Source organism: Serinus canaria, chromosome 3 (assembly GCF_022539315.1).
Source record: "Serinus canaria isolate serCan28SL12 chromosome 3, serCan2020, whole genome shotgun sequence".
NCBI lineage: Eukaryota > Metazoa > Chordata > Aves > Passeriformes > Fringillidae > Serinus > Serinus canaria.
In genome coordinates, this window is record NC_066316.1 from 55,598,952 (window position 1) to 55,611,519 (window position 12,568).

General features: G+C 38.4%; 1 protein-coding gene across 11 annotated transcripts in view; it reads left to right on the top strand.

The window, feature by feature from the left end:
- SYNE1 (spectrin repeat containing nuclear envelope protein 1) overlaps positions 1 to 12,568 on the top strand; it is a 289,839-nt gene that overhangs the window by 259,520 nt on the left and 17,751 nt on the right. For 10 of the 11 annotated variants that reach the window (XM_050973206.1, XM_050973205.1, XM_050973201.1 and 7 more), the window contains 7 exons: positions 529 to 691; positions 4,376 to 4,563; positions 6,165 to 6,315; positions 9,487 to 9,669; positions 10,048 to 10,185; positions 10,952 to 11,143; positions 12,028 to 12,358. In XM_050973206.1, the coding sequence (XP_050829163.1) occupies positions 529 to 691; positions 4,376 to 4,563; positions 6,165 to 6,315; positions 9,487 to 9,669; positions 10,048 to 10,185; positions 10,952 to 11,143; positions 12,028 to 12,358 (1,346 nt within the window). The remainder of the gene's footprint in view (positions 1 to 528; positions 692 to 4,375; positions 4,564 to 6,164; positions 6,316 to 9,486; positions 9,670 to 10,047; positions 10,186 to 10,951; positions 11,144 to 12,027; positions 12,359 to 12,568) is intronic. The other variant, XM_050973203.1, reaches the window with a different exon arrangement.

Here is a 12,568-nt window from a genome sequence, read left to right on the forward strand (position 1 = left end):
CCCTTCCTAGGAATGTTAAATGTCAGGCTGGATGGGGCTCTGAACAACCTGATCTAGTTGAAGATGTCCATGCTCATTGCAGAGCAGGTGGACTAGATGACTTTTAAAGATCCCTTCTAATCCACATCTTCTGTGTTACTTAGTTCAGTGTTTTCATGGGTGTGAAAAAGGCCTGTTCACTCAGTGCACTCTCCCATCAGTACCTGGATAAGTTATTTGTGGTCTAAGAAGAGCAGTTGTCATCTATTGGTCAAATACACACCTAAATTACTTAGATGGTTTTGGGGGTCAACTGATAAAAGTACAGAAGCTTTGAAAATGTTTTGTGGCATTTGTAAGCACTCAGCCAGCAGCTATGAATGCAGGACTCAATGCACATATAATATACTTCTGCTGCATAATAAAGGAAGACTTTACAGTACAATTCACCCTCTTTGTGAAGTTTCTCTGAAAACTTCCTGAAACACATGCTGTGAAAATTTTCCTTCAGGGTGTACTTAATACTGCCATTTCTTTTTTTTTTTACAGGGTAAAGAAGTTGAAGGAAACCCTTGTTGCAGTGCAGCAGCTGGATAAAAACATGAGTAGTCTGAGATCTTGGCTTGCCCACATTGAGTCAGAGCTGTCCAAACCTATCGTCTATGAAACTTGTGACTCTGAGGAGATACAAAAGAAGCTAAATGAGCAGCAGGTAAAATACAACACACTTACCAGGTGAACAGTGACATGGGGAGAGCCAAAGTAGAGTGTCCCTGGGCTGCCCATACCCAGTTCAGTTGAGAGGGCATCAGGCAAAATGCTTAAATATCAAGGCAAGTGGTACTTACTGTGTCACTTATAGAGCCTTCTGCTGGCCTTGACATCGAATCCACCAGGAGCTGATTGACATTGCCAAGAAAGGTAAGGCACCAAGAAATGTAACCTGAACGAGTTATTGCAATTGTTTTCCTTTGGGGCTTGTGGTTTTGTTTGTTTGAATTGTCTGTTCCCAGGGGCAAAACTGACACCTATTAGACCTTGCAAATTTTGCAAATGCTTGAAAATTACTATTTTTAGCAACCTTTCTAACTCAGTTTTATTTTGCAGCTTGTTTGAGAGTCACTTTGCACGCAAAGATGCATGAGCTGTACATGTGAAGTTAAAATTGGTTGGTTTATACCATACAAAGCCTTTATGCAGTGCTAGATTAAAATATGTAGAAAATGTGAATTCAGCCAGTTTTTGGCATTGAAAGTTACTTCTAAGATGATTTACTGTACTTTCTCCTTCCTCTTACACTTCACTGCCCAGTGCAGTTTTACCTAGAAGCACATTGCTGGAGGGAACTGCTGTCCTTTGTGTTCCTGTTGGTTATTTATTGGAAAAAATAGCTTTCTGTTTCCCACTGGAGAGGAGTTAGATGTTCTCCTGGGTCTTTTCTCAGAGGAGAAAGAAATGCATGGGAAGAGGAAAGACAGGATATTTTGTGGATAATATATGAAGAGTACAAATGGGCATTTTGCTCCTTTAAGCTGAGAGCTAAGAACTCCCTTAGAGATTTTGCCAGCTCCTCATTTGCTACTGTTCTGTTAATATTCTATACTGCTCTTATTAGTATTCTATATGGAATTTACTTAGGGATAATAATTTATAACACAGAAGCGTCAATAATGAATGGTGTTTCTGAGACAATAAAGTGCTGGGAAGGGCTAAACATTGCTACCAACAAAGCTGACAGTTGAGATTATTTACTAGAATCCCTATGCAAACATCCCATAGTTTGTTACAACCACTTCTTGGTGGATTTATCTTGGGCACAGAGACTGGTATATCTCTGCCTTCCACTGTTTCCTTGTGGTGACATCATGCAGTGGTATTCTGTAGAAGTGAGAGTGGTTTTTTATTTGAATTCTAAAGGGGAGAAATAGAGGTGAATCTTACCATGGGAGGATGCCGCATTTGTAAACACGGTGGTGATTTCATATGATAACGATACAAGACATGGTTATAATAATAATAATAGTTTTAAAAACTCACCCACTTTCAATGCAGGGCAACAAGTATTTTTATTAGTTGGAGGCTATATCACTATCCACCATGCCTCAGAAGGATACCTTTTCAAATGCTTTGTTCCCTGTCTTTTCTGTTAGTGACTTCTTGTTCATTTCCATGTTTGATCTTCCACTGAGATCATGTTAACTTCCCAGTTGTTCATATGCAAAATTAGGTTAAAGATGTTATGTTGTGAAAGAGGAGGGACAAATTCCATTTGTGAAACTCCATTATCTACTTCTCAGCATCTACTTCAGCCAAGCATCAACTTTGCAGATTGCAGGTCTCTAGTGAAATTAAAAATGCAGTTGAATCTGGATATCCTGGGGGAAGGCAGGGTATCTTTATATATAATACTTCAATGCAGTATTTTTCTGGGGTAATGAACTTCATTTAAAGGATTACTTGTTTGTTTATTTTCTCAATCTCCTATCTCTTGAAATGTGAAAAAATTATATTTGTTTCTGGGCAAATAAATTAAAAGAAGAGATTGTATATGGGTGACAGCAGTGCATAAAAGTGACACCCCTTTGTGAACTAACCCAAAGGCTTAATGTTCTCTAATTAACATTACAAATTTTAAAATCTTGGAAATAAATATTGGACTATGGAGAAGAAATACTCTAGGCATTGCTTGTGGAAATGTTCTGTAGGTGAATAAAAAAAGTGCAATTCTTAGGAGTGCTTAGGATCCATAGTTCTCAATACTGCTTTACTCCAAAACATTAGAAAGGAGATCATGTTACCTGAACTTACTTAACCTCAAGTCTCATAGCTGTCTGGAGTGTGTGTTTCATAAAGGGTGACATCTGATTATAGTATCCACCCTTCTATAATAGTTCAGGGCAGATAGAAAGAAAAATAAGCATTTTGACATCACAATGAAAGTATTTTTCAGGCAAGTGAAGTAAGAGGGACATTGCTGAGGAATAAAAGATTGCGATTTTTCCACTCAATGTTGTCAAGTAGGTGTCTACCAAATAACTTTCTAGTTGAGAAGATGAACTAGATTACTTCATTAAGTGAAAGCCCAGTTATTACAAATAACCAAAGAAATCATTGCTTTAAATCCACCTTGATCAATTTCAAAGTTCCTGTTTTTTAATTTGACATTTAGATCTCATTTCCTGCTGGAAGACATTTTCAGGTCTTGTTGCTAACTGTAATAAAAGTTCCTCTAGTTAGACATTAAATATATGAAGACACAATGTATTGACACAGTATTTCCCTTGGCATGCCACAGTTTACTTTAGTAGCAAAATTATAGAGAAGTTTATCTCTACTCATCCTCAAGCTGCCACATTCTCTTACATAAACCTTCACATTTCTAATTGTCCTATTGGTTCCTTTCTTTGTCTGAATCAGAATTGCACCTAGTGTTCTAGATGCAATATAGCACTTTTTCATGCAGTTACATTATTATTTCCTTGTCAAAATTGGAATTAGGTTGTCTTGGCTTTGTTACTGTCCATACTGATTTTTCCATGTAATACTCTGATGATTTATTACAAATGTAGACAAAATTCAAACAGAGTTTCTTTTCATAGCACTGATCCAACAGCAACAGCCAGTTACTTCTTTGGTTTGTCTTAACTTGAATCTGGAGATCAAAACTAAGGTGAAATATTAGTTCCAGAGGAAACATTATCATCAGTGTAGAACGAACCATTGAAACCAAGAAACCGTCAGGAAGAATAATACTGTCACTTATAATGAGTGCTAAGACAGTGTGAGTGCATTCTCTTTAGGTGTCTGGAATTTTCCTTTTCCATTTCCAATAAAAATACTATAGAACTGGAAACTTGAAGGAAGAAAAATCTCTAACACGTACACTGTTCAACACATGCTGCTGCCAATTTCCATGTCAAACATGCCACTTTGGAGCTATCTCAGGTGGGGAGCAGCATGTTCATGAAGGGTTCCTCTGCCAAACCCTTGCAGCACATTAGAATGTACTTCCTTGTCACACTTCTCTTACTAACTTCTGCTTTACATTCTCTGTGATAATGGGAAAGGGCTGAGAATAATTCTGCCATTTATTGGTAGATGTTGATTAAATGTGTGTGAAAGATGCTCAGCTGAGCATGCAGAGCTCTGGCAGTTTGTCCCAGCTGGGTTTGGTGTTCGTAGTCCCTGGGAGAGCTGTGCATGCTGCCAGGTTCTCCTGGCCTCATTGACCACATTGCAGCACCACTTGCGTAGACGCACTCTCTTAATTGGTATTACTGGATGTCTTTCCTCTGTTTGCAAGCTTTTTTCTCTTTTTAAATGAGTGGAAGATAAATACATTTGCATGGATGCATGTTTAGCAATTTCTCTTAAGAACTAATCTCTTCACCTGCAGGAACTCCAGAGGGACATAGAGAAACACAGCACTGGCGTGGCATCTGTTCTCAATCTGTGTGAAGTACTTCTTCATGACTGTGATGCTTGTGCCACAGAAGCAGAGTGTGACTCTATCCAGCAGGCTACACGCAATCTGGACAGAAGGTGGAGAAATATTTGTGCAATGTCAATGGAAAGGCGACTTAAGTAAGTCTAAAACATCTACAGATTAGTATTTCCTCCTGCAGGCAAAAATACTGGATGGCTTGTATATTATATTGTTGCAGTACTGAATAAAAACACTGTAAGGTTCAGAAAAAGATCATACACTGAGTAGAGGCCAATACCTGGCATGCCTTTATGAAGAAAAAGAAATCAAATTTCACTCACAAGTCGTTCAATAGAATTATTTATTATTTCCCATGCTTTGTAGATATGATGACAGAGAAACTAGAGAAAGTTTAGATGATAGCAATGACTCCAAGAGATTTGGAAAACATGACCCAAAAGGGAGGTTGTAACACTTAAATTTACACAAGAACTACAGAGATTGATGGGAAACTAGTTATTGAATGGGTGAAACATTATTCCAGGTATTAGGGTTTATATGTAGCCGGTGTTTGTCAGAAGTTTCTCTTATGTCTGACTTTGTGCATTTGGAAGAATTTTAGGACTGAGCACTTACATGGAATTTCTCCACCTGTCCACCTTAGTTGTGCTGAGCAAATAAGGGCCACAGCAACCCAGAATTTTTGGGTGTAGTCTGGGTAACTGCACATGCTTAGACCATCATATCCAGAAGATTCATTGTTTTCTATTCCCACACAGGATAATGTGGTGATTTCAACAGCAATAATGATTGAGACAATGCTATGCACTGTGTGCTGACTTAGTAATGAGACATGTTTACAGATTTAAACTCCTGTATTTAAAATATTTTCTTTAACTTTTCAAGTTATGAAGTTTATTTCTTGTCATGTTGATACAGTCACATAAAAACCTCTAGGAAGAATTTGATGTTTCAAAGTGCTGAATTGAATGTTTTATGATATTTCATTTTGTGGGATATTCTTAATGTATTTAGTAAAGTTTCTTGTTTATTTTTTGCAAAACATGTATTGCTTTTAAGTTTGAATCTATATCCATAGAGTCATATCCTTAAGTAATTTTATGCTATTGCCATGGAAATCCTTGCATTGTATATATCTGTAAATTCTATGTTATAACTTCTACTTGGAACTACATTTATAAATTCCGTCTTCAACAAAGTCTGTCATGAACATGCATGGACTTTCATAATTTTGTGTCCAACACATCAATTCAGAACTATTTTAAGGTGATGTGGAACTATGCATGGAACTATTTTACTTTCTTCGAATGTACACATTATGCTTTGGTGGATTTGTACTGGTATGTTAACTGAGCTATCAGTATTTAGGATCTTTATTGTACTAGAAACAGTTGTTTGTGTTAAAGAGCAGCTTTACTGTTGTCACTGGCACTGCATTTCAGAAGTTATTTAGTGTGTGCTCAGCTTTTAGAGCTCCTATTACAAACTTAAAGCTTTTTTTAATACTGATTCCAAAATGAGATGCATTTTAAAAAAATGCCTTCATCTTACTCTAGCACAGTCTGGAATGAGCCAGCCTTCCCTGTGGTCTGTTTATCAGTCTGCTGGCTGAGTTAGATTATTAGTCAGTTATTGTCTGGTACAGTGCTAGTTTGCTGTTGCAGATGACAGGTTAAAGTTCTGTAGGTCAACGGGCCATCAGTTCAAGCATTCTCTAATTTTCTGTAATCTGTTGCAGAATTGAAGAGACCTGGCGGCTATGGCAGAAATTTTTGGATGACTACTCTAGATTTGAAGAGTGGCTAAAAACCTCTGAGAGAACAGCTGCTTTCCCAAGCTCCTCGGGTGTGCTTTACACTGTTGCTAAGGAAGAACTGAAGAAATTTGAGGTGATTTATAGCGGTTGAAATTCAATACCTACTGATCACATTGCATCAGCCAGCTGGTGTTCTTCCTTCCCATAACAAACTTACAGCAGAGATGCTGTATTAATAAAGTGGAGTTGATGATTTTGTAGCTGTCTTCAGCTGCAGGTTCCTAAGATAAAAAACAGTGAAAAGTAGCAGCTGGAGGTACCTCCACTGTTTGTTCGAAAAAAGCCAAATTCCTCACCTTTTTTATTTCTGCAACTTTTTAGTATGCCCAGTCAGTCAGAGTTCCAGACCCTTCCTTAATCTCCCTTCATCAAGTGCCTTTTCAAATGCATGCTGCATTTGCTTTGATTTTATCTCTCCTCTAATTTCCATAACTCTCTGAAGCTGGCTCTCTGAAGTCTCTCCTATGATGCAGAATATCTCCCGTTTGGATCCTTATACCTGAAATTCATGCAAATATTGTTATGTGTTCCTGTGACTTCAAAAAGTTCAGCATTCTTCAAAAGTGACAAGCTGTCCCTTTGGTCAGTGCTTAGGAGCTTATTACATGACTCCGTTGTGTCCACTACAATGTGAGGGCTTGTCTCATAGTTACAAAGGATTGTAAACCTGTGTGTAAAGCACACACTCACGTTGCCTGGTGAGTCAACGAGGAAAATGTTTTGCTTGGATTCATATTTGCAAAGACTGTGTCAAGATAGGAGAGAAGAAAGAGAACAAATTGTTTAGGCAATTCCATAAACATTCAGACACTGTATAGTATTTACTGTGAAGAAGAAATGCAAATTTTAAACAATGTCTAAGCACAGTTGATAGGTTTTGGTTTAACAGTTAAATCAAAAACATAAATTGTGAAGTGCTGTGTTCTGTAATTGCCATTCACATTTATGAATGTACTGGCCAGGTTTTTGTTTCAGACAGACTTCATTAGGCCAGACATCGTTAAGGCTGGGTAGATTGCTGTAGTACATAAATGTTTGCTTCCTGCACCCAGTCTGCCTCAGAGCTCTTTCCCATTGTCCCTCTATGTGGTGATCAGGATTTAAATCTCTTATTTAGTAAGCCTCTGTAATAGAAGTCATACCACAAGTATATTGACCCTTTGATTTTTACAGCTGAATTGACTTTGCCCAAAGTCTATTTTACTGAACCTCAGCTGGTATGGCCTTACCTCTGCAGCAGACTTGTGCATTTTTTACTGTCTGTAGAGTGTCTGCAGGAACAAGATGAAAAGAGAACAGTGTATCCTCTCCAAAAGCCTCCTTTCCCTGTAGTTTGGCTCTTTCTCCTTTTGCCTTCTTTTTTTTTTTTTTTCCTTCTTTTTTTTTTCCTCCTGAGCACTTGATTTCTTTGCCTACCAAATAGCAGGAAGGCAATGTGGTATTCAATTCCAGTGGCATTCAGCAGCTTTATAGTGAATTCAGTATGAAGTCAGCCACTTAAAAATACCTACAGAAGCAGGTTTCTGCTTTAACTAGGAATTTTCCCTAATTTTATTTTCTCCTCCCTATCTGCACTTTAATTAAAAAACAGCACATAACAAAAAGAGCTCATCAGACCATACAGGAGCTTTTCAGTTCCTGAGCACAAAGGTCAGAGATGTCTCTCACTGACTTCACTGTACAAAACCAAACTCCTTCCTCTCCAGTAGTTTATGGAGAAATGGAAAGAGGTAATGGAAAGGAATGCAACAGATGAATTCTTGTGTAGCTGAAATGAAAAAATGGAAGGCAAATTAACAGCTGTTCTTTTGCTGGAGAAGGCTTGGTAACAGGTGAAACAGCAACTGCACACTTTTAGATGTCATGATCCTAGTAAATACAGTCAGAATTGTGCCTCTAATAGAGGAATACTTGTGCAATTTTAAATTAATTCAGTTCTACTGATCATTTCACCCTAGCTTCAAGCACATTTGCTCCTTTTTGGTTGTGCTGTACCCAATTGATGGCCATTTAATGAAGAGAATAATTATATTGAGAGGACTCTGCAGAAGCTGATCTTTTTTTCCAACCAATTCCTTTACTTTCTTTACTGGTATTACAGTAGAAATGTGCTTATCTAATTATAGCTTTGAATGGTGCAGTATGAAGTGTATATCTTTTTATGTAGAAAACTCAGGTTTTTAATTAAAATTTCTCTACAGAATTATATAACCTATCCCAGTTCTACAGTCCTTATTAAGGGAGGTGTCTAGTTTTGGAAGAGATTGGCTGTTTTGTGGCATTGTGAGGAATATCAGACAGCAAGTTTGTAGAACTACAGTGGGATCCAAACCCTACTTGTATTCAAAAGAGAGCTGGTATAATCTAGGTTTTTAGGTCTTTCTTTGATTGCTTTTCTATTTCAGTGATGTGACAAGATAAAAAGTAGATTTTTGAAAAAATACTCTGTTGTTATTGGTGGTGGTGGTGGTAGTAGTAGTAGTAATAGTAGTATCAATTCAGTCATTTCTTTACAAGGTGCTTTCTCCAAGCTTCATGATTGTTAGTCTCAGCATAAAAGCCATGGGCTAAGTCACCTGTGCACCTCAGCTGCATCTCTGGGGCTCTTGTAACAGCAGAGTAGTGCAAACATTTGCCCAGACATAAGCTGGCATGGATATTTGTGACATTTTCTTTTCTGTGAATATTTTAAGACAAAACTTACTTGCACACCAGCATACTAAATATAAAAAATGTCTCATTTAGTATCATGTTTCAGAATAAACAATTGCTCAAATCTCTTCAATGCTTGCATTTCAGCAAATTCAATATGTGAAAAGAAATCCAAATGAAGCCACAGGAATCTTGGATTTCTGTTCCTTTTTTTTTAAATAAGAGTTTCATGTTCATTGTTTGTACTTCTGTTCTCAAATACAGAAGCATATAATTTCACAGGAAGAGGAGCTGGTTTTCTTATACTGATTTTGCCTTTTTAATGGATATTTATGTTGCAATTTCTCATTCAGTGAACCGTGTCAGTTTTATGAACTTTTGGGGGAATTTTGGTTTTTTGGTTTTGCTTTTTTCAATCAGAAAGCAACATCTCTATAGGGTAGCCCTCAGGAGATGTCTCCAACTAGTGGAATTTATTGACTTGCATAAGTCAGAGTGCAGATGAAGGGTCAAAAAAGGCAAGAGATCTATATATGTATCCTCATTTCAGTAATTAAAATTCTGAAGGTGTCTTTTGTTCATCCTGCTTTAGGCATTCCAGAGACAAGTGCATGAAAGCCTGACTCAGCTGGAGCTGATCAATAAGCAGTATCGGCGCCTGGCACGGGAGAACCGCACTGACTCCGACGGCAGCCTCAAGCAGATGGTTCATGAGGGCAACCAGAGATGGGACAATTTACAGAAGAGAGTTACCTCCATCCTGCGCAGGCTAAAAGTATTTTTCCATTTTTAAGACTTCAGTTTCACTACTGTAGTTATGACCAGCTTTCAGTTTAATGCATTTGTACAGTGGCTTTGAGGGGATTTCTTCCTTTGGAAGAGGAAGGAAGCTCATCAGTTCACTTAGTCCAAAGTAAACTAATAGACTGTAGGCAAATGCTTGGTGACATCAAACCACCTTCCTCACAGAAGATAACTTTCTTAGGTCAGCTAACTGCAGCTCTAGATGGTGTTACTTAAAAAGGAACCTCAGAAAGCACGTAGGAAATGAAATAAGAAGATGTACTGAGTTTAAATTGGGTTTGATGGGGATGAAAGTAATTTTCCTACTATTGCTGAGGGTTTTCATGCCATTCAATTTTCCACCCTCCAGCATTTTATTGGCCAGCGGGAGGAGTTTGAAACAGCCCGGGACAGCATCCTGGTATGGCTAACAGAGATGGACCTGCAGCTGACCAACATCGAGCATTTCTCAGAGTGTGATGTCCAAGCAAAGATAAAGCAACTTAAGGTAAAGAATGATAGTTACATGAAGACTGTAAAGAATGGATTGTTACAGAAGGAGGGATGAAAGAAGGGAGGGGGAAAAAACTATGTATGGTGGGAGAAGAATTTCAAGAAACACTATGCAGAAATGCAGCCTGATATGGTTCCTTTACTTGCAGGCCAAGACTTCAACCTCAAAAGTCATGAGTTATGTCAGATTCCACTATGTACTTTTCTGTCAAAATAGAAAATCTTTTATCTGTGAAAAATGTAAAAAGAAAAAACAGGGGTGATAGTTTACTTTCCTGCATCGAAATAGGAAATATTAATAAAAATATTTATGTAAGGTCCCCATTATTGCTAATATCTAATAATTACTACATTTCTCAACCATTTCTGCATCAGAAAACTCCTTCTCTGGAGATAACAATACCAAATGTCGCATTATCCAAAATTCCACTGTGCTAGGTTTAGCATCTCTGTTCATTCTAGACATTTGATCATTGGCATGGCTTGTTTAGAGACAAGATTTCTTTCCAAATTCAACAAGTAAGGAATGAGATGGTAAACCATGAAGTATCACTGGTTTTGGCTTGAAAGACTGTGGAACACTAAATATAATTTAATTGCTCATTGTTGCTCATGATAAGAGTATTTGGCACAATCCCTGTTTGTTACCCACGCCATTCTTTCTATAAAACTCCTAATACTTGCATCTTTAATTACCCAGGTTGTTGTCATGTTGATTTTGTTGATCAAGCTGATCAAGCATGGACTTTTCTTTTACACAGGCTTTCCAGCAAGAAATTTCCTTGAACAACAGCAAAATTGAGCAGATAATTGTGCAAGGTGAGCAGCTCATTGAGAAAAGTGAGCCCCTGGATGCAGCTGTGATTGAAGAAGAACTAGATGAGCTGCGTCGTTACTGCCAAGAGGTCTTTGGGCGTGTGGAGCGCTATCACAAGAAACTTATCCGCCTTCCTGTGTGTATATTTACATATGATTTTGCTTGTTTGGTCCATTGCCATTTTACAAATGTGAAAATGAGGAAAGATTTTGAAATGAACCTTAATTTTCCAAATCTGGGGTTAAATTTTGTTGCAACCCTGACCATCTGCCTCCCTTCCATTGCATGCTATTTGTGTCCTGTTCAGAGTACAAGCTGACAAGATCAGGAATTTCTGTAAATCATCATGAAAATGCCTGTAAATTGGAGATTTATAAAACTTTATTCATGGGAGTAGCAATGTGGTACTGGTCATAAGAACATCTCCCTGCACTGTCAGATAGCTTGACTGGCAACTTAGTGAGTTGTTTTTTAAAAAAACACAATGATAAAATTATTTTTCTCATCAGCAGAGACAGAAACTTGTCTCCAGAATTGAACACAAGCTCAAAAGTGGAAAAGAAAAACAAAAGGAGAAAGTGAAAGGAAAACAATTTTTGGTAGCTCAAGTCCTACTGAATGAAAAGAACAAAATCAAGGGGTTTCAAAATATGAAATAAGATAGTGAGAGCAGTATTCATGATAAAGATCGCTTATGCTTTCTATTAATTGATTCCAGACATTTTTCTAATTTAATATTGCATTGAAGTAACGTCAGTAAAAGTCTGGAGATATTTGCCTTATGTGAGACTTTATGCGCCTCAAGTAGTTAAAATGAGCTGGCGCTTTGATCCTCTTTGTTGTTTTGGGTTTTTAGTACGCCTTAAAAATAATGAAGGGAAGGTGCCAAAGGAAATGTGCAAAATGAAAACCCCACCAGTGTGCCTGTCACCTAATGCTGCTTTATTTCACTGACCCAGGCTGACCATGCGGTGCCTCTGCACGTTTCATTGATCGCTTCTGTTTGCATTATGCTTCTAGCTAACAGATGACGAGCACGACCTCTCAGACAGAGAGGTGGATCTGGATGAATCAGCAGATCTCTCTGACATACGCTGGCATGACAAATCTGCGGACAGCGTTCTCTCCCCGCACCCCTCTTCCAACCTTTCGCTGCCTCTTTCCCAGCCGCTGAGGAGCGAGCGATCGGGGCGAGACACCCCTGCGAGCGTGGACTCCATCCCCCTGGAGTGGGATCATGACTACGATCTCAGCAGGGACCTGGAGACAGCCGTTTCACGGGCCCTGCACGCAGAAGAAGACGGAGGACAAGAAAAAGACTTCTACCTCAGAGGAGCAGCTGGCATAGCAGGTATGGCGGCAGACCGAGTGCTCTGTTTTCTCCGAGTAAGAAAAAGGCAAACGTTATATGTGTGATTGTGTGGCCAAGATTCTCATGGAAAAGTACTTTAAATAGCCCATGATGACTTTAAATAGTGTTTCCTAAGTGATCTCAGTGGCCCTCTGGCCTTAGAGACAGTGATGGAGATTCCTGGATGACGACAGCCTTGGAAAATGGCAG